At 33.9% G+C, this 22,530-nt stretch overlaps 2 protein-coding genes across 7 annotated transcripts; one reads left to right on the top strand and one right to left on the bottom strand.

Moving 5' to 3' along the window:
- Positions 1-17: 17 nt before the first annotated feature.
- On the top strand, positions 18-15,888 carry LOC128193016 (outer dynein arm-docking complex subunit 4-like). 6 transcript variants are annotated; one of them, XM_052866177.1, is made up of 17 exons: positions 18-294; positions 562-693; positions 1,106-1,259; positions 1,537-1,598; positions 3,805-3,819; positions 6,044-6,212; positions 6,586-6,798; positions 7,418-7,625; positions 7,719-7,805; positions 9,070-9,266; positions 9,759-9,983; positions 10,300-10,365; positions 11,221-11,268; positions 11,523-12,581; positions 13,728-13,838; positions 14,847-14,879; positions 15,481-15,888. In XM_052866177.1, exons 1-17 carry the CDS (start codon positions 160-162, stop codon positions 15,513-15,515), a joined length of 2,949 nt encoding a protein of 982 aa, XP_052722137.1. In that variant the 5' UTR covers positions 18-159; the 3' UTR covers positions 15,516-15,888. The 6 variants fall into 6 exon arrangements, with proteins under 6 accessions (XP_052722137.1, XP_052722138.1, XP_052722139.1 ...); XM_052866178.1 differs by lacking the exon at positions 3,805-3,819 and adding an exon at positions 1,978-1,989; XM_052866179.1 differs by lacking the exon at positions 3,805-3,819.
- Positions 15,687-21,954, bottom strand: LOC128193018 (prolyl 4-hydroxylase subunit alpha-1-like). Its single transcript, XM_052866186.1, has 13 exons — positions 21,690-21,954; positions 21,414-21,571; positions 20,852-21,189; positions 20,687-20,738; positions 20,418-20,563; positions 20,064-20,240; positions 19,841-19,887; positions 19,623-19,728; positions 17,155-17,202; positions 17,021-17,056; positions 16,414-16,482; positions 16,193-16,262; positions 15,687-15,997 (listed from the first exon to the last, which is right to left on the bottom strand). Exons 1-13 carry the CDS (start codon positions 21,878-21,880, stop codon positions 15,921-15,923), a joined length of 1,515 nt encoding a protein of 504 aa, XP_052722146.1. The 5' UTR covers positions 21,881-21,954; the 3' UTR covers positions 15,687-15,920.
- Positions 21,955-22,530: the final 576 nt, after the last annotated feature.

Here is a 22,530-nt window from a genome sequence, read left to right as displayed (position 1 = left end):
ACCTCATAAATGTTCATGTAATGTCTGCATGATATTAGAGAGGTTCCGACTCAGCAGGTGCCCGTTGTAAATTATACTTGGTAACGGTAGGAATTAACTTATTAATCCGTTTAACGGGTTTATCGTGCAGTAATCCAAGTATATACATATTAATTAATTATGCCACGAAGAGGAGGAAGTGACAATGGTTCAGAAAACCAGGAACTGGTGGGAACATTCGAAACACTTCGTGATGAGGGCGAGCACTTTGTCCATGTCAAGCTATGGCAAAAAGCAATTGACAGCTTCACACGGGTATATTTTATGTAATATTTTGTTAATTGCAACGGATTACCCTAATACTAATCTCTTTAAAATCAGCTGACTTATTGAATAAAAGAGATTACGGTATCAGGAAAGTTATCAAAATGTTTTTCTTGACTTATAATCTCGATATGTACATGTAGAAATATCCTTATTGAAATTAGTCTGTAACACAAATGTAAAATCCCAAAATATGACAGGAGAACAATTTAAATAAGTAATTTTTAGATATTCATTTAATTGATACCTTTAATATAGGCCATTGAAATGAGCCCGGAGGAGAAGAAGTGCTTTGTCACAAGATCAAAGTGTTGGTTACAACTAGGCAATGCTGAGAATGCACTCACTGATGCAGAGGAAGCTCTCAGACTTGACAAAGAATATATTCCTGTAAGTGGCATTTAAAAAAAATCCCTTATTTACTATTAAACTTGATTTTTAATTTAATCTATGGTGTATTAATTGTGTGATTCTGTACATGTAGTTATTATATATCATACTTGTTTTTTTGCAAGATGTTTTTTTATATTTTGTAATGTCTTGTAAACAGTTTTTAAATCATATTTAAACATCACATAATAATATTAAATAATATCACAAGATGAACCATCTTGTGATATTATTATGTGATGTTTAACGGAAAGGTCTGGAAAGATGACTAAAAGACAGAGCTATGCCATTCAGTCATCTTTTAGTTACCTCTTAGTCACATTCAGGTGACTGAATAACAGAAATTCATCCTAGCTGTGTTTTATACATATCAATGTTATCAATTGATTAAAGATTTTTTTAATTTTTTCAGGGATTGTATCAGAAAGCTGAAGCAATGTACCAGTTAGGGGATTTTGAAACAGCACTGGTATTCTTCCACAGAGGGCACAAGCTAAGACCAGAGCTCCAGGAATTCCGACTGGGTATACAGAAAGCCCAGGAGGCCATCAATAACAGTATCGGAAGTAAGTGTTCTTGTAAATCCAGAATCTAGCTCTGCATCTTGGCTAGTTAAAAGTTTTTGTTCCACTCCGATCCTCATGACGCAGAGTGTCCAGTGGACTAATTGAAAAAAATATAGGTTGCCGTTGGAATAATTTAAATTAGTCTAATTATGAATGATTAATCCACTTTAATCATTATTTTTTTTATGAAGTAAGATTCAGATAACAAATATGTCAGTTTATAAGCTAGCTATCAGTCTACCTTATGACTTTGATTCATTTTTTCTCTTCAACACAGAGCCTGATTCTGTCAAACTGACTGCAGAGGGAGACCTTACTTACTTCTACAAACAGGAAGAGGTAAACAACTCATCAAAATCTCACATTTCTCGTTTTTATCTGTTGTTTTTTTTTTTCTCCTGAGCATGAATACATTTTGCTAGAATTTTTCTGAAGATCTTTTTATATACTGTGAAAATATATATGTAAACAGATGAATTTGCTTCAATGTTATTGTACTTGATATCAATACAGAAACTTGTTTCCGAAAGTTTGTTGATCAAAGGAAATTTTTCCAGAACTTTTAAATTGCAATTATCATTTTTTGGATGGTCATTAGTACCCATATTTGACAGAAATTCATTATGATTTTCAATTCTCTTAATTTTATTGAATAAAGTAAATTATAGATATTTGAATGAGTTTCTATATTCATACATATGAAATTAAATTTCAACAGTTATTTCCAGTGGTAAATAATTTTAATATTACATTGGAGAAGGGGACTTGAAATTAATGAATGTTCTTTCATCGCAAATATCTTTTTTCTTGAGGCAAAAAAAAATGTCCAATAAACTCATCAAAGTTTTTGTAATATGAAATGATAAATAAAATTTATTAAAAATGCTGTGAAAGAACATGGATATAATTATAATGATCAATGACTAAATGACTTGCTGTGAAACAATACAGTATATGTGTGAATATTTATGATCTTAAAAAATGGAATCAAAGTACTGACACAACTTAAAGTTATATTATATCATTATTGATGCATGGGAATCCAATAGCCAAAATCTTATGCTGCTTATTGTTAGATATTGAATGCACCATTGTAATGCAATGCATAGTCAGTCATGCATAGATATTTGATTCACTAATGCCCCTGCAATATAAAACCCCATTTTTTAATAATTTTTTTCATATTTTGCATGTACCGTAATCCGGTGAATATAATACGCACTTTTTTCCCACGATTTTTTACCATGAGAAAGGGGTGCGTATTATACATCCCTATAGGATTTTGACATATTTTTTCCCTAGATGAAGCACGGAGTATCATACTACCGTATTACCTATGCTGTTCACAGGCAGGACCGATACCCCGCTATACATCGTAACATTACTTCATTATCACATTTATATTATTATTTAACCCTTAGGAAATGATTGTCATAGTATAAAAGAAAATGTATACTTAAAGTCTGTTAATAAATAAACTGTTTCAAAATGGCCTTTAAAAATTAATTTGAACTGCCTATTTTTTTATCTCCGTGTACGCCGCCATTACAGCTGCTATTAATAGAATGCGGGCTTGGATGGCCACGTGCTATTTGTAACCGATCTTTGAAAACAGCTTACACATCATTTTGCTCATTTTTAACCATTTTCATGTAATGCTAAATGATTTATTGCAAATAATTATGAATATAAATAATTCTATAATCTATTCCGTTAATTGTAGCCATTGTTGTGCTCCCCTCCGCTAACACTTGACACCTTGGGTATCTCAGACACTCCCCTTAGGCTATGTGTACTATACACAACACAACTATTTGTGCACATATTTTATTATGTTCAAGGCCTCTAATTGATCACTTTGATCGGCGTCAAATAAGAATTTAATTAGGTCCGTTATCTATATACCTGTACACCGTCCGTTTTTCACTACACAGGGGTTGTAATGACTAAACAATTATATAACACTTTTTAAAAGTAGCTGATTTTATTTACGGTAGAATATTTAATTCTAGGTCTATTTAAAACATTGATTAGGAAATAAAGATATTACCGCGATGTATTAGTTACGATAAATCCGTATCTAAGAAAATATTGTGTTTTTCTTATTTCCGGTTGCGTATTCCCGTGATGATGTTGAGCGTGCATACAAAGTATAACTGCTTTGTTGATACTCAAGATTACCGTTTGGTGAATTTTTTTGATGCGTATTATACATCCCAACAAGTTTTTTTTCACAACTTTCAGGCCCAAAGTGGGGGGTGCGTATTGTACACTACTGCGTATTATATTCACCGGATTACGGTATATATGTGTGAATATTAGATATAAGGAATTTTAGCAATATATACATGTATAAAGACTTGCTGTGTTTCACAGGAATTGCTTTTACATATATACTTATTTACTTCCATCATTACAAATACAGTATAAAGATACGACATCTATTTGCTTGCATGTTGTATTGCTGTTTGTGTGTTCGTTTGCATGTTGTTTGCATTACGTATATATACAGAAGTATACATATAACCATGTATGTATTGTATAGGATGAGAAGGCCAAGGTAAACCACCTGTATTTCGTAGAAGTTCATACCAAAATTTTTAAATATACTATTCTGCTTCCTCATCATTTCTGCAAAATCTATTATATTATTATAGATATATAGCTGTAATCTGTATTCTTTTATAGATTTAGACTCAATATTTCAACCCAACCCCCCCCCCCCCCAAAAAAAAAAAAAAAAAATTTTTTTTTTACTTAATATTGATAAAAAACCACATTATCCATGTTCATGTACTATACCATATTTCAATTTTTTGTACATATACATTTACACATAGATGTTTATTTCATAAATGATACACTTCATGACAATAATATTAAAAGCTAGATGTATATACAGGCAAAATAGTGTATAAATACCGGTGATAACATTTTAATTTACACTAGTTGTGTATATGTAAAATCAAGTTTATTCAGAGAGCCAGAATGGGGTAATTCCTATCAGGAAGGCAAGAAAATGGTCACACGAAATCTGTATGTGATATTTTTATTTGATTTTGAAGCTGTTGCTTGAGATTTTTTTTTCAGTTACTTGTTTTATTTGAAAGCAAACGATTTCTTAAATCTGTTCATATTCTGCAATTTTAATTTTAGGATTTTTTTTAAAATTATTTTTAACCACTGTTAGTATTTTTGTAATACCTTTAGATTAACAGAGTGATTTTTATTTCTAATTATAAAATGATTATATTTCCTATGGTAGATTTATCAAATTTAGTTCAGACCTGTTTTGGAAAATTTTATATTTATTTAGTAAACTTGTTGAAATATTCTAACTTGCAATAAACTTTTATCAATGTTAGGTAACTATGATCTTTAAGAATTTGAAATTTCACGTTGTCCAGCATGATTTTCATAGCCAAACATCGGCATCATTTCAGTCACAAGAAGAATTATCTTTTTTTCCATGCATCTTGTTATTATTGTATAACTTTTTGAGATTGTCTTATTCTTTCTTTTTCCTCACAGGCCAAGAAGGTACATTATATTTCTCAATTCTAGACACATAGGTGGATTTTGGGTGTACTTTTCATAATTTTAATTTAGTCTGGTTATCCCAGATAAGTATTCATCATTAATCACTAAAATACAGTTGTACATCAATATGTTGGACATTGTGGACATTTGGAATGAAGTAAGCTGGGAGGTAAACAAATTAACCATTGGATCTACCTTAAACTTTTTATGTATGATTTGTTAAGCTATAAACTATAATCAAGAAAAGAAAAATTCCATAAATTTAATATACAATTTAATTTTCAATATTATTTTATATCTTTATATAGAGCTCTTCTTCTATTAAAGAAGATCAATACAGTCTAAAAATGGCCACAACCACCCAGCCCTTTTAATTAAATCCCAAATCTGGTTCTTTTTATATTTTGAACTCTAAATTAATATATTTATATATATACACACCAGTATATATCTCGAATTTTTGAATAACTTAATTAAAGTTGTAGGTTTTTTTTTAAAGTTCAATCAAGTCTGAGATATATATTGAGGTTTGACTATTGCACCAGACTGAATTAAAATTGAGAGTACCTGTAGATGATCCCCTTGGTTCACTCAGTTCTTTACCTCTGTTGGTGATTTGGTTTTATCCGGTTCTATCCGGTGCTTGTTTCAGGAGCATGGTGGTCAAGTTATTGAACCTTTATTTCAGTTACAGATTTGTAGCTCCATGAAATTCACAAATCACACATTTTTGTTTGTTTGTTGGTTTGTTCATTTATGGTATCTAATTATTGACACTTATTCCCCAAATTTGCACATTTTAATCCCACATGGTATTCATTTTAACTTTTTGGTTGTGTTTTGAGGTATATAATTATATATTTGTTCAAAATGTCAACAACAAAAGTATGCACTATTTCACTGATTAATTGATATGCACTTTTAACATAGGTTTTGTAGTAAAATAATGGTTATACCCGTATAATACAATGTAATGATATAGAGAAAGCCTGATATAGGTGCTTGTGCCTATGACTATATAGTTTTAGATATGTAGGGATTTGTATAGAGAAATACTCACAGCATTATGATGCCAATTATAAGCAAATTTTTTTTTTACTCTAAATAGAATATATTTCACAATTATTCCATATAGCTATACAATGCAATATATGTACTCTTGCACATATGATACATGTATCTTTGTTGAAAGAGAGGAAATGAGAGAGAACTGAGATAATGCCTGTTTATCTTGAACATTGAAGGCAAAAGCAAAGAAGACAGGAGGAACCTATGGAAAACCAGGGGCTAAGAAAGAGGCTGCCAAGGAGAGACAGAAGCCCCAGGCTAGCGGGGACCAGAAGACCATCAAACAGCTCCTTGGGGAACTCTACGGGGACAAAGACTTCCTGGAAAAACTCCTCAGTGAGGACAGTACGTATTCAGTGGTCTATTTTATGCTTCATCCCTTTTGGTTGGTCGAAGTCATGCAGTCATGTGCTTTTTTACTTATTTTTGCGAAAGACAAGAAAAAAATCATTTCATTTATTTCATTTCTTATTTATTGTGTTATGAATAATTGTAGTATTAGCTGAAAGAAGGATTGAATAGAAAAAGCAGAAGACAAAGTAATTCATCAACATGTGCTTTAGTTATAAAAAAAAAAGCAAACAAATTAACTCAGACACTGTAAAAGGGTTGTAATAATTACTTTACAAAATAACATCTCAATTCAGACCCCAAAATCTGAGTTTTGAATATAATCATTTCCACCATTTTTTGAGACTTAGTAAATATTGATTGACAGGTATGACAAGTGACAACAACCCAACAAACAAAGACATCCGAGAGAAGATCTACGACGGACTGGAGTACCTTCACTCCCGAGCGGACTTCTGGAGGCAGCAGAAGCCGATGTATGCACGGAAACGGGACAAGGCTAAACAGAGACAGAGCGCCAAGGCCAGGAACCAGGACCCGACCAGCTACCTGCTTCGCTGTCTGGAGGACATTGATGATGGTGAGAACCAGTTTATGGATGCCTAATTTAGCTAGCTCTGATTATGTATATGATAACACTCACTCATTGTTGATTTTGATTGTTGATAAGACAACAATGCTGTTGTTTTTTTGGTTTCAAACATCTACTCTTCTACTAAAAAACAGTTGGTTTGACAGTGTTGATAGAGATAAGTGCTTCAAACCACTGCAATCCTTCAGAATATTTTTCAGGTCAAAAATTACACTGAAAAAAAGAGGGGTCCTTGAAGAATTAAAATGAGGATGAGTTTTATTCATTTATGACACTGGTGTGAATTATTTTTTTTTATATTGATTTTTGACTTATAGCCCAGGTAAGTCTGTTTTCTCAGCTTATGAGCTGGGCTTATATACTGTGGAATCATTAAAATTCGTGGTGGCTCAATTTTCGTGGTATTCGTGGGTAGCCCTTGGCCACGAATTTACATCCTCAACAAAATTTAATAATAAAAGAATAAGTCTACCATCTGAAACTAAAAACTGATGCATCCACGAAATTACACCCCCACGAATATGCAAAAAAACACACAATCCACAAAAATTGGCCCCCACGGAATTAAATGACTCCACAGTAGTAGTAAAATAACATACTTTTGCAGATCAATCCAAGGAGAGATATGAAGAAAGTTTACAGAAAGCCAAGAAAACACTGAAGACAGTTGAAAACATGAACGAAGACCAGCTCCAAAACAAAGCCGAGATCCTGGCCAACATTCACAGCCAGATAGGAAACGCCTACCTCGAACTCGGCAAATACAACGACTCTCTCAAACATCACGAAGAGGACCTCAAAATCTCCAAAGAAAAGTACCTATGTTTATCCATTTTTCTAATATTATGTAAAAACATTTGTTGTGTAAGATATTTAGAAAGTATGATTTGTATGTTCTGTGTTTGTAGTGGTTTGGAAGATGCCAGATCAAGAGCCCTGGATAACCTCGGAAGAGTTCATGCTCGTAAAGGAAACTACGATAAGGCCATCTCAGTGTAAGTAGTAAATAATTAGAGTAACAGACATATCTGCAGCATACATTTTACCCATTTTTGAGAATCTCCATTTTAAATATTGAATAACTTTGACAGAAATTTGATAATGTTCATGTTTAGTAGTGGTAAACCATTCTGCTTTTGTTGTAGTATTCTTGAAGCGTGGGTAAAATAAGCATGATCTAAAACTACAATATTATATGAGCGAGTGTACGAAAACTTTTTAAAAAATGACCAATTATTAGCTCATGTTCCCTGTGACTTCCAGTAGACCATAATGACCTTGACAGTCATTTTTGACACAGAATGTGAACAAAATTCTTATTTAATGTTTGTAATGAAATATGTAATTGTTTGAATAAAGGTATTTTTATTAAAAGAAATTACCAATTTAAATACTTTAATGCATATTTACACCTTGTTATCATAATACCTTGCTGCACGTTTGAATCGTTTCTGAAAAAAAAGTTCAGAAATCTTAATTTATATCAGTTTTAAATGTCAGAAATACATATTTTAGATATCACTTCATTTCTCTACTTAATTTTGACAGAGATACATGTAGTCAATATATTCCTTTCAATTTTATAGCTGGGCTTTTTTTTTTCCTCCGTTAGTTTTTATGCAGCCAAATGCAAAAGCCTGGTTTTCTATGAGACAGTACATGTACATGTTTGAGATGAATTATGAATGGTCCCTTATATGTGTCTATCCATTTGTGTATCCATTGGTAATGATGTTGGAATCTGTGATATCAGATTATTCATCTGCTCTGGTTTAGTCCTTTCTTGTTTATGCAGATTTAAAATCATCATTTTTTTAATTTCTGCACTGAGTTGAAGAGTTGAATTATGAAGGGTTTTCGTATACTCTAATGAGAGATGCATGTTACATAAAATATTAAGTAATTTACTTAATATCCTGATAGTTAAAAAAATGATGAAATAACGGGTAATAGTCATGCAAAACATTAACTAAAAATTCCCAAAGATAAATATTCCATTAATAATAGAAACTATATATATAATATATACAAATTCATATTTAATATTTAACTCAAGCTTTATTCATCAACACAATAAGCTCTGTGTATGTCCACAATATGTCTTGCAATAATATACTCTTGAATTTCTTGTTTTTCTTTAATGCTTTAAAACAATTAGAAAAATTATTCAATTTTAAGAATTTCATTCTATAATTAAAAAAATTCCCTTTTTTGAAAATAAATACAGTATACTTAACAGAATTTACTGTCAATTTATAGATGGGAGGAGAAACTTCCAATGAGCAAGTCTCCGCTAGAAAGCACCTGGTTATACCATGAGATTGGTCGCTGTTACCTGGAGTTACAGAGATACCAAGACGCCAGAGACTTTGGGGAGAAGGCGATACAGGCAGCAAAGGAAGCAGAGGATGATGGGTGGCAGCTACACGCTAGCGTCCTTGTCGCCCAATCAGAGGGTAAGAGTTCCTATAGAGTTAAACTTAACGAAATCCTCACTTTGCAAAAGTATACTCAGAGAGAAGGTGTGTATTTGGCAATTAGTACTCTTTTGTAAAGATTTTATTCAGAAAGGTAGAATAGATGTGTATTAGACTATCTTAGGCTTTATGATAGAATGTAACATCACAATTATTGTACAGACGGACTTTTATTTCTATACAAATTGTTCTCTTCAATTCCACAATTTTCCAGAAAAAAAGGTTATTCAACATGTGTATTGTCTGTACACACTTAATTGTTTGTGTGGACATTAAAAATAACGATTAAATAGAAATGTTGGAATGATCCGTTAAACTATCACATGTATACACATAGTTATAATATTGTTTTAAACATAATAAATAATTAATTTTGATTGAAACATAAATTATACCTGATATTCTTCGCTTTTGATATTGTGCATAATTATTAGGAAAAAGATGTTGATATATTTAATATAATTGTTACAGTTAAACTAGGAGATTTACAATCAGCATCAGAATCCTTCGAAAGATCATTAGATATAGCCAAAAAACTGAACGATGGACCAGCAGAGGCAGCTATTAAAAAAGCCATGGAGGAGGTGAACAACCGGATAGTGCAGGGGGTGAAAGAAGGGGATGGAAAAGACGACGACGACAGAGAATCCGTGAAGTCCGACAAAGACAGGAAGGGGGCCACCAGTCAAGCATCAGGTAACCAGTTTCTTTAATTTCTTCAGTTTAAATTTTGCAAGTCAGCTATTTAGAATTTTTTAGGCCAAGCAAAAAATAATTAGGTAAACTAGAATTAAATGATGTAAATTATATTAGGTATTCAATTTCACCAGAACCATATTTTTGTTCATTGAAAAACTTTAAGATATGTACAGTTTTAACTTAAAATTGAATTACATGATTATCATTGCATTGCCCAAGTTGTTTGCACAATACATGTAATAGAAGGTGCAGGTCTGAGGAGGAAATCATTTTACAATTAGTTGTAAACATTGCTTGTTTTAAAATTATTAAGACAAGGGAAACCAAAGTGATCAGGAAGACAAGAGAAGTCGACATAGCAATGAGGGGGAAGATAAAGGTATAAGACAGGGGGCGGTTCTATATCCCACTTTGTGTTGTTCTTGCATGTACCACATACTCCTCTCTTTGTTACTTGGTACCATTGATCTATGGATCACTATTTATTTCTATCTTACTTTTGCACTGGAATGCATTTATATATATAGTATTATACAAGGATGTCTGATAATGGAAGGGGAAAATCTTGCTTGAAATTTATATATCTGCTTATATATAGCACAATTTTTGATGTGGTAAAAGGTTTTGTATTTTTTATATTTCTTTGTATGAATTCATGTACATATATAATTCATATATAATATATGCGTATAACTTGAAATTAACTTTTGGTCAAAAGTATATAAATTAAAGAATCTAACCAATTTCCTATGTTATGAATACCATTTGAATTTAATACAATCAAATTAGGGAAATTTATTACAGTTAATTGAGTATATATTTTTCAGATATAGTTCTGAAAATAGATATTGCGCAAGCATTCTAAACCATTTTATAAAAAAAATTCATTAAAAGGGATAATGCCATTTTATTAACATTTCTGATATTATCAAACTGCAAAAATTACCCTTTCTAATTGTTGTTATATTGTGTTTACTACATATTATTGTTTACTTTGAATGGTTTACATATATAAGCTTAATCTATAATATCTTTGAGTCTTCAGACAAACGTACCTGAATGTGATCACCATTTTCATATTACATCATAAATAAGAAGAGAAAATCACTCATACTACATGATTTTATTGATGTTGCTTGCATTGGTTGTCAAAAGAATCAGTTTATTACAATTGTTACAATCAAACCTTGCATCGCATTTTACGTCAATGACCGTTGTCCTCATTTTAATCAAGACAACAGATACGATGATTATCCGGACGACTTTGAACAGGACCAGCAAGGTGAACTTTCATGTTGTAGCTCTGTTGTTCTCTTTTATTTCATTATTTCTTTCATTTTTACATTTTTATCATTAATAAATGGGTGCATTATTTGGTTTCATTTTTTCAATAACCAGAAAATTGATTATTTCTTTAGAGGAAACTTCTTCTATGTATATCAGCTCAACAGAAAACAGATACCATTAGATTTTATTACTTTAATTTTCTGTGGTTGGTTGGTCTTTTTCATAAACTTTATTCCAATATGGCATTAGAAAAAGGTAGTAAGCAAGGGTCAAGGCCAAATTCTCAACCTGAAGAGGTTTCAAAGAAGGAGAGCAATGAATCCAAGCCAAGGGACAGTCCAAGTAAAGATGCAGAAGAAAGTACAGACAAACCAACAAAGTCACCAAGTCCCGCACAGCCACAGTCTCCTTCAACGGTCAAGGCCACAACTAGTACAGGAAAGGATAGCAAGAAAGGATCAGAAAGTAGGAAAACAAGCAAAGAGTCTCAGAAGTCAACTAAAAGTGTCCAAGGTACCAAGAGTGAGCAGCAGAAGAAGACATCAAAGACTTCCAGTAAAGGAAAGTCCAGTCCTCCAATGAAGAGAAAATCGACTCAAGAAAAGAAACAGTCAAGTGAAAAGAAACAGTCAGTTGGGAAGAAGGAGACAGAGGAGAAGAAACAGTCAGGAGGGAAGAAAGATTCTACAGACAGCAAGGGCATGGGTGAGGGATCAAAGAAAGCAGAAGAGACCGATGATGAAAATGATGAAATAAGAAAGGTTTCAGAGGCAAACTCCAAAGTAGACATGTTTGAAAAAGATGAAGATAAGAAAGAGGACAAAAGAGAGGAATCTGAAACCAAACCATCTAAACCACAGAAGAAGTCTTCAGGAGAAGGTCCAACTAAAAAGAAGTCATCTCAGAGTCCTTATGTTAAGACTACTAAAAAGGCATCTAACAGTAGTATAAAAAGCAAGACCTCGACTACCAGCAGTGGTAAAGGGGAGGAGAAATCTAAACAGGAGAAGGATAGCAGAGAAGATCAATCCAGTAGCAAAGATGAGGTAAAGGTTGAGGACCAAGAGAAAAAAGAAAATCAGAATACAGAACAGAAAAAATCAAGTGATGATGATATAGAAGAAAAACCTGCAGAGAAGAGAGACTCTTTAGAGGAAACTGAACAAAATGAAAGCAACGCTGTGGAGACACAACAAAATGAAAGTGATACCAAAGAGACTCAACAAAATGAAAGTAAAAGCGATACCAAAGGGACTCAACAAAATGAAAGTAAAACAAAGACAGAAAATAAGAACATCTCACAAGATGGTGAGTCCCAGCACCCACAAGCATGGGATGTTGTGACTCCGGAGCATGCCTGTTCTAGTAGATTAGTATGTGTTGTGGACATCACATGAATGCACAGTGTTTAGATGGCTGTTTACATTGGTTTGGCCAGTTCTTGTTATTGGTATCATTTAGCATGCCCAGTTTCAGTGCCCTCTTGTATTAGATTATATACAGTATTACAAGTAGCGTAAATGTTTTGGTTTTTTATTCTTTGTTGTAAACTGTCCATTACTAGGTGTAGCAAACAGATATAGATAGAAATTTCACGTTAATCAAAAATAAGGGGTTGATTATTGTTTAGAATATTAAGAAATGTGGAATACAATAAACAAAGGTTTCTTATGTGTTTAAAAAATTCCTTATTAGCGGTAGACTTCAAGCTGAGCACTGCCAATCGGTCAAGCCCAAGACCTGTGGCCAAAAGTCCCCGCCCCCGCTCTGTCAGCATCAGGGACCCCAGGGACTCAGCAGGGGGCTCCAAGGGAGGGCAGGGTGAAACAGGATCCAGGGGCACCGGTGATGGTCACTTGTCTCCAGCCATGAAGAAGAAAACCCCCTCCCCTAAGGCCAGAAAAGAAGCAGCTCCAGGATATATGGAGACCATCAGTCCATCTGCCAGTGCTAAGGGCAGTGCCAAGGGCAGTAAAGCGGGATCAGAGAACAGCAAAACTGAAGGTCCAATATGAAGTGTGATCTAACCAGCCATTGGCTCACTCCTTTAATAAATCTGTTGTTGTGGTTGACTTAACAGCAAACAGTTGAATGATTTGATGAATGAATGTGGTTGTATAACAGGCATGATGTTTGATTTCTTTACTCTAGCATTTGGTTATAGGCAGTGATGCCAAGAACAGTCCTAGAACCAATAATTGCATGGACATCATTTCTTTTAAGTTTTCTATTAACCGCTGTTGTCTGGCTTATATAAATCATATTGCTCTTTGTATACTGCTCTCTGTTAATAGTAATGTTAAATATGAAGTTTTTCAGATCTAATATTTGTCATCATTTGAAGTCTTTTTGCATGTGAATTTTTCTTAATAATATTAATATTCATATGTTTCATGTATTTAGGTATTCCATATAATACTTCTTTTATAAACTTGTTACTAAATTTATGTATAGAGACAAATGTACAAATGGTTAGTGAGGAGGATTCGGCCGTGCCTCTAGAGACAACAGAGAAGGACTCTAAAGTAGAGGTTGAACCTTATGATACAGAAGCCGCAGAGAAAGGTCCATATAGTACCCATTGTCTTATCTCTCTGTATCGCTGCATGATCTGAACCAAGCCCTGTTTAAAACAGCTGAAATCAGAGAATGTCCATTTCATATATATCCCTGGCTGTTCTGTCTCTGTGTAGCGGCGCATGATATAAGTGTAGTCCCAAACAGAAAATTGTCAAGCATATCCCTGTACTTTGTCTCTGTCTTCAGTATCAATGCATGATATGACTTTAAGAAAAACGCTAATCAGAGAATGATCAGATATATCCCTTCTCCTTGTCTCTGTAATGATGCATGTTATGCACCTGTATATTGGTGTCCAATAAGAGAATTCTGGATATATTCCTTGTCCATCTTTATCTTGATGCATGATATGTATGCCAGAACTATATCTAAGAAAAAAGGTTCAACATTTTCCTGTAGTATACTGTATTGTCTGTGCTGCCTCTCAGTGTATCAGTGGTTAATTTACCTTGCTCTCCCTACTTTCCTGTATCAATTTATGATCCAAATTATTTAACCAAGAAAAGAGCAAAAAAGCCTACAATGATGTCGCTTCTGTGTACCCTTCTGTTATATTGTGCTTTAAAGTAAAAGAATATCGTACATCAGATATTGATATTGCCAATAGTTTAACTATGTACAAGATTATAAACTTTTTTAACTGCATTAACTATATTTTAAAGTACTTCAGATATAAAATAATATTTCCGGAATGAACTCTACAAACCAACAAATAATGGAATTTATTCTTATTGAGTGTTCATGTATTAATAAATATTAATACAATTGTACCACAACAATATCATTTTAACTAATGATTTACAGATATAATAGTGTGAATGGTTTAACGAAAATGTGTTTGCTACATCAACAACTATACAATGAAATTTAATTGATATGTTGTTCTATCTGCATATGACTTTTCTCAAGTTGATCACAGAAGTTTATGAACATTTATACATGTATTCAATCACATGACTTTTGTATGACTTTGTATTGGTTTATCTTTTCCAGGATTAGGTTACAACCACCCATTTGAAATCAAGAGTTAGTTGGGTTCATTATGTATCTGCATGAATAATTCATAGCAAAGCATGGCAAAATAAATACTTAACTGGTTCAAAAATCCAATAAAACAGGGCAATCATTTTAATATGTTAACCCAATTTACTTGTGAATATCCAACAAAGGCAATACTCAAACAAAGTGTATACAATCCCCACTTCTTCATTGCAGAGTAACATATATAGATACATGTTACTTGTATTCAGTAACAAAAAAAATCATATACATTGTACACATTCTTAATTATTTCTCCTCTGTGCTTTTTTGTTGCAGATTATACTACGCTTTTATTGACAGAATCAAATCTTTCATCTTAAGCATAACATTCTGTATCAATATTGACCATGAGTAACATGACTTAAAGTTATGACTTAAAGTTAAAGACATGAAGTATAAGTTACCTTTGATAAAAAAAAAGGCAAATATTTGCTGAAATATCACTTTATTATCAAATTCTGAAATATTACATGTAGTTAATGTTAACAAGATATATCTAGTTGAATGTACATTACATTTCTTTTGTAATAAAATGTTGATGTGGATGTTGTTACATGTGTTATAACAATGGTTTGTGTAATTACAGGAAAAGAAAAAGAGGAGGAGGGACAGAAATCATGAAGCCATTACTGACTGTAAACAAAGTGAATTGAACATCAAACTACTCAGCTGTATGATGATACATATAATGAACAATTTTTTATCAAACTACGCATGTTTTGGCCCAATGACAAATCTTTATTGCTTTATATTGGACCCTAGGCTTGTTTAGATACTGTATGCAGCAAGTACTTTCAGTACTTTGATTCGATGAAGCGCATGTCTAACGTGCTAATTCAGCAACTGTTTTAAATTGTATACTCTCATTTTATATATTTATAATTATACATATACATTTTACATATATGTTTAAGAAGTTATTGATATATTTTGTACTGAACTAGACCAAGTGCGCACAAGTCTACGCAAAATGTTAATAAACTGGACTAATTTTTCTCTTTTTCCTTTTTGATGTCTGCAAATCTGTTAGTAAAACCTCGGAATTCTCTGTTTTTGTGGACACTGGTTTGGAGGGATTTTCTCAAACAATGTTTGACTTCCATCTGAAATGGAAATTCAGACAAATCCGAATTACTTAGATCTGCTGATATTATACAGTATTATGCACTAGAGATATTCATTCGCAAGATTCCAGAAGTTTCATGGACTGCTACTTTTTTCTAAACTCTTCAGTATTTTCAGCAATCGATTCAACGTTTGAATTAATAAAATTAAATATTTTTAACTAAAAAACTTACACCACTGAGATCCGTAATACACGGGACAGATCCCAACTTGAGCCTTGATTTCGGCAAACACAACGTTACCCTGGGGTTAAAAACAGCAACATTGTTTTAATAAACCACATGTACACTATATCAATTTAGAATTAATAAGAACGGATGAATTAAAGAATAGGGAAAACGCCATTCATTTCATAAAGCGTTTTTAATATAACGATTGAATACTTAGTACTTACCTTAGTTACTGGTATCTTGATCCTGGACATGGGGAACACTAGCTCACCACCTACCGTAGGGTCCGTAAACTGTTGGGAATAAGAATGGTGAGGTCGGAGTTTGGAAATTTTGCGTCCAATTTCAGATATCACTACTATTCGTAACGTGTTCACGTTTTGATTTTTTTTTTTGGGGGGGGGGGGGGGGGGGTTGCGTACCACCCCTTTGCATCAAACCGTCGGTTACCTGATCTGCAGCTTGGTTCCTTCCTAATTCCGGAATTCAATTGATAACTGATTAATTAATATTTGCATTTGATAAAATGGAGTTGTTATAATGATCTTGGGCACCGTTTCTCACGGGGTAAATTGGGTACTACATGTACTTAGCAAGTAACGATCGACTTTAACTAAAGTACTACGTAAGCACTTGGTTAAGACAAACTAAATAGTCTTAACTATGGTCATTAACGGTGGAAGATATTTACAACCTCTCTTACTTTACAATTAATTAGGTCGTCAGCACATTTAAGACGTTTCAATAATTGTTATAATAATAATTTTAACGCCAGCTTTCCGTTATAAAATAATGGTGATATTGATACATTTAACTGCAGCAGAAACTTACAAATGCGTAAAAATTCCCGACGACAGCACTCTGGCCCTGGAAGTAGAAATTGGTCCAATTAATTCTATAGGTAAATCGTCAAATTATCGATACAAGATTATACACGTGATCAAGATGGTGTATGAACTACTCACCCCAATTTCTGGGTTTCTTAGTTGCCCTTCTGTTCCAATATTGAAAGTCTGTAACGATCAGAACAAGAGGCCCATGGGCCACATCGCTCACCTGAGGAACAATAGGTATGATAAAATCAGCTTAATGGAGTCATAATACAAACTATCTGGACAATGTACAATAATACATGTTGATCCTGTATAAATAAAATCCATTTTTCCCCTGGATATTCTTATGTTTATAATCATCTTTTCTAACAGGATGATTTTATAGTCATATCATATGTTGAGTATTGCAGTTCTCAAAAAGATCCTTAACAATTGTTTATATATGGGATATAAACGTACATAAACTCTGAACCTTCTTGTGAGGCCAAAGAATTGTCCTTGGGCCAAAGTTTTAACAATTATAAAGAATCATCTGGCTGATTAGTTTCTGAGAAGAAGATTTTTAAAGATTTACCATATATATTCCTTTGTTAAATTTTGACCCCCCATTGTGGCCCCAGCCTACCCCTGGGGATCATGATTTTCACAACTTTGAATTTACACTACCTGAGGACGCTTCCACACAAGTTTAAGCTTTCCTGGCTGATTAGTTTCTGAGAAGAAGATTTTTAAAGATTTACTCTATATATTCCAATGTAAAACTTTGACCTTCCATTGTGGCCCCACCCTACCCTCGGGGGTCATGATTTTCACAACTATGAATCTACACTACCTGATGATGCTTCCACACAAGTGTCAGCTTTCCTGGCTGATTAGTTTCTGAGAAGAAGATTTTTAAAGATTTACTCTATATATTCCTATGTAAAACTTAGATCCCCCATTGTGGCCCAACCCTACCCCCGGGGGTCATGATTTTCACAACTTTGTATCTACACTACCTGAGGATGCTTCCACACAAGTTTCAGCTTTCCTGGCTGATTAGTTTCTGAGAAGAAGATTTTTAAAGATTTACTCTATATATTCCTATGTAAAACTTCGATCCCCCATTGTGGCCCCACCCTACCCTCGGGGATCATGATTTTCACAACTTTGAATCTACACTACCTGAGGATGCTTCCACACAAGTGTCAGCTTTTCTGACTGATTAGTTTCTGAGAAGAAGATTTTTAAAGATTTACTCTGTATATTCCTATGTAAAATTTCGACCCCATATTGTGGCCCCACCCTACCCCCGGGGGTCATGATTTTCACAACTTTGTATCTACACTACCTGAGGATGCTTTCACAAAGTGTCAGCTTTCCTGGCTGATTAGTTTCTGAGAAGAAGATTTTTAAAGATTTACTCTATAATTTATATGTTAAACTTCGACCACCCATTGTGGCCCCACCCTACCCCCAGGGGGTCATGATTTTCACAACTTTGAATCTACACTACCTGAGGATGCTTCCACTCAAGTTTCAGCTTTTCTGGCTGATTAGTTTCTGAGAAAAAGATTTTTAGATATATATTCCTATGTTAAACTTCGACCACCCATTGTGGCCCCACCCTACCCCCAGGGGGTCATGATTTTCACAACTACCTGAGGATGCTTCCACTCAAGTTTCAGCTTTTCTGGCTGATTAGTTTCTGAGAAAAAGATTTTTAGATATATATTCCTATGTTAAACTTCAACCACCCATTAAGGCCCCACCCTACCCTCGGGGGTCATGATTTTCACAACTATGAATCTACACTACCTGAGGATGCTTCCACACAAGTTTCAGCTTTCCTGGTCTTATGGTTCATGAGAAGAAGATTTTTAAAGATTTACTCTATATATTCCTATGTTAAATTTCGACCCCCCATTGTGGCCCCACCCTACCCTCGGGGGTCATGATTTTCACAAATTAGAATCTACACTACCTGAGGATGCTTCCACACAAGTTTCAGCTTTCCTGGTCTTATGGTTCATGAGAAGAAGATTTTTAAAGATTTACTCTATATATTCCTATGTTAAATTTCGACCCCCCATTGTGGCCCCACCCTACCCTCGGGGGTCATGATTTTCACAAATTAGAATCTACACTACCTGAGGATGCTTCCACACAAGTTTCAGCTTTCCTGGTCTTATGGTTCATGAGAAGAAGATTTTTGAAAATTTACTCTATATATTCCTATGTTAAACTTAGATCCCCCTTTGTGCCAAGTTTGGTTGAAATTGGCCCAGTGGTTCTTGAGAAGATGTTGAAAATGTGAAAAGTTTACAGACAGACGGACAGACGGACGGACGACATAAAAAATGTGATCAGAATAGCTCACTTGAGCTTTCAGCTCAGGTGAGCTAAAAACAGAATAAACTGTAATCTGTAGCAACTGTTAAGTGTAACGCAAAAAATGTAATTTTCTTATTATGAATGGCAATATATAATTCATGTTACATGTAATATTGAATAAGAGCAAAAGGACATAAACTAGCATTTTTTAAAAATATTATGTGGGTACATTGTAAATGAAACCACTATTCAAAGTTGATTAAAAATCGATTGAGTCCAACACGTACTCTTAAAGAGAAGAACAGACGAGTAAAGTGGCTGAGTTTCGGTTCTGAAAGCTTGGCCTGTAGGTTAGGGATCCATTTCCAGTTAGTCGTGTCGTAAACAGCAGCGCTAAAAGCAGACGACAGTAACAAATTAATTAGTATATTTCAGTAATGATAGCAAAATAAAGAATTCGCTGTTTAAAGCTGTTATTAAAAGATAATTTTTAATGCTAGCATACTTATGTCTAACTTCAGAGTATCTTCTGACTGTGGATGATTCCATCAACTAAAAGCATAAATACTAATTTAAAACTGGTTATACAACAGTGTCATAATTCGTAGGTGTGGATTTTTTGTTTGAATGCAATGATGGATCTAGATGTTATTAAAAACCAAATCTCTCTATTAACATACATTGCATGTGAAAAAATTTTAATTAATTCAAGGAGTTGCCCGTGTTACTTTTTTGTATCCCATGTAGGAGATGGCCATGGCAGTTCCATTGTCGAACATATCATACATCTCAATTATTAGAGGGCGCCCATTTACCACTTCCGCTTTGATGTCGGACTTCATATAAGGAATGCCATTCCTTAATGGGAAGTATAGACACCTCAGTTTGGACGACTTTGAAATAATCTTTTTAAAAAAACAGAAATGAAACACAAGATCATCTAGATCAAATGCGCTCTTGAATACGTTTTTAAATTATTTATCGTATTGCCAGCTGTGGTAATTTGCTTAATACAATGGAGCAAGGAAAATCAACTAATCAAACATATTAGATTGTAAATGAGGTTAAAATGAACAGCATACTCTTTTCTCTGGCGACCCACATAGTTCCTCGTACAATCGTCTGCTTTTCTTTGATGGTGATTTAGGTTTAAGGTCAGAGAGTTTGCCCGATGCTTTGCTGTTCTCCAAATATTCCAGGTTTCTTTTGGCGGCTACATTCTTGGGATCTACATTGTAAATGCAATCAAAAACTCCGATTACTAGTAATTGCTTTGTTCATGATAATCATAATCTCTTTTGTACCTAAAAGAAATGAGAGAGAGAGAGAGAGAGAGAGAGAGATAGCATACCAAGTCTTAGTAAGTCTGCTAACACTGTTTGGGCTTCTTTGACAAGACCAGCCTGTATTTATCGAAAATAAATTTTAGGTATTATATTATAGATTTCTCAAATATAACCAGTATACTTAAATTTAACCATGAATGACGTAATATGTTGATCTAGTCATTACTTACCCGAAAATAAGCATTAGACAACATGTGGAAAATCGCCGAGGATGATACCTTGTCATCTATGTCTGATATACGGTGTGTTTTTACTTCCTCTATGATATATTTCAACCATTCAATCGCGTAAAACATATCGTCTTTCTCATAAGCTGTTTGTGCAATGGCGAAGGCGTCCGCCAGGGTGAGTTTCTGTAAGGGCTCCACTTCTGTTATATCGCCCCGCATTATTTGTTCCACAGTGAGCCCTTTATACAGCTGCAGTGCAGATATCGTGCTTGCTATCGTGCTGAACACGTTCTTATCTGGGACATTGTCCTCTATGTTTTGTAATTTGACTTTCAGAGCTGTGAAAAAAATACCCAGAAAGGTCTTCAACTATATTTTCTAGTATTTATGAATATATATCACTACATGAACGTATGCAAGGCTTTGAATATAAAAGAATATACATGTATAATTAAATTTAGTCATCATCAGGCTGGCGATGATGATGCTGTCTACAAAACAGTGTGATCATTCTTATTATTACTATTTGGTAAAATGTCTATATAGGGATTTTTTGGTTTACCTTTGACACAGGTATCACTATTTAGAATACGTTGTAAGACCTCCCGCCACTGATGGTAAAGTCTCCTGGTTAAGTGGAACTGGTTGATGGGGTGGCTGATGTAGCCTGCTACATTTCGACCAATGTCCCTGTGTATTGCTTTAACGTCTTCTAGAACACTGTAAAACGAATAAAAAAACAGGCAGTTACATATGTATGTACAATGCCAAGTATATAGAAGGAAAAAATTGGTTAAAATAAAAATATAGTACACATGTAAGTTATGCATATACTGACCTAGTTATATTAGCAAATTGATGAACGTCTTCATCATGACTTCGTAACTCTTGCTTCACGATCAAATCCGATAGAGTCAGAAGTTCCTCTTCCATTCGGAAAAACTTCTCAAAGTTCATTACGGAAGTCGTGTCTTGGGAAGTTCCAAACGACAAACACGACAAAAAGAAAATCACGGCCACACGAGCCATGTTTGCTGGTGAGGATTGAGCGGGTCCCTCGCCACGTGAGCATCTGGTGTGGCTGAGTCTTCTCCTCAAGATGTCACTACAAACACGTGTTACGTATTGTGTGTGGACATCGATTTGGAAGAGTCAATCTTTATATTAAGGTGATGCGCAACTTAAATCGATTGGCTGTCGTATCGATGTTGCACGGATATTTATGATTCGACATTTCATCTAATCAGTGCAATGTTAATTATATCTTATTTTGTTGTTGTTTTCGTTGTTTGTTGTCATTGCCATTATTATGCAATTCCATCAAACCTACATTTTTACTGATAATTAGTTCCTTTTAAGAGGCGTGTTTTGGAGGGGGGGGGAGGATAACTTAATCAATTGTAGAGGATTTGTCGTTTTCTTCCTTTAATTCAATAATTCCGTCTGCGATAATTTCAACGGTATCTGTATAAAACTTTTATGCTTAAATTCATCTAATGAAAAAGACAATTGATATTTATACATGACTGAATATTATTACATTACAGATGTTTGGTTGATGTATAAGACATGTATATTTCTTATATATCTATACACCATACAATAGTATATACTTGGCCGGCCAACACAGCAATCTCGTGAAACGTCACGATACAAATGTATCACATGATACACACCAC

The sequence above is a fragment of the Crassostrea angulata genome, chromosome 7, assembly GCF_025612915.1.
Source record: "Crassostrea angulata isolate pt1a10 chromosome 7, ASM2561291v2, whole genome shotgun sequence".
NCBI classification, from domain to species: Eukaryota; Metazoa; Mollusca; class Bivalvia; order Ostreida; family Ostreidae; genus Magallana; species Magallana angulata.
Note: the sequence above shows the minus strand (reverse complement) of the source record. Positions and strands in the feature narration are given on the sequence as shown.

What these genes read in the sequence shown, in the direction of transcription:
- LOC128193016 (XM_052866177.1), top strand. Translation starts at nt 160, where the DNA reads ATGCCACGAAGAGGAGGAAGTGACAATGGTTCAGAAAACCAGGAACTG. An exon ending in CATCAATAACAGTATCGGAA is followed by an intron (nt 1,260 to 1,536) that starts GTAAGTGTTCTT and finishes TCTTCAACACAG; the next exon opens with AGCCTGATTCTGTCAAACTG. An exon ending in CCACCCATTTGAAATCAAGA is followed by an intron (nt 14,880 to 15,480) that starts GTTAGTTGGGTT and finishes GTGTAATTACAG; the next exon opens with GAAAAGAAAAAGAGGAGGAG.
- LOC128193018 (XM_052866186.1), bottom strand. Translation starts at nt 21,880, where the DNA reads ATGGCTCGTGTGGCCGTGATTTTCTTTTTGTCGTGTTTGTCGTTTGGA. An exon ending in TAGTGATACCTGTGTCAAAG is followed by an intron (nt 21,190 to 21,413) that starts GTAAACCAAAAA and finishes TTTTTTTCACAG; the next exon opens with CTCTGAAAGTCAAATTACAA. An exon ending in AGCAGACTTACTAAGACTTG is followed by an intron (nt 20,564 to 20,686) that starts GTATGCTATCTC and finishes TTTACAATGTAG; the next exon opens with ATCCCAAGAATGTAGCCGCC.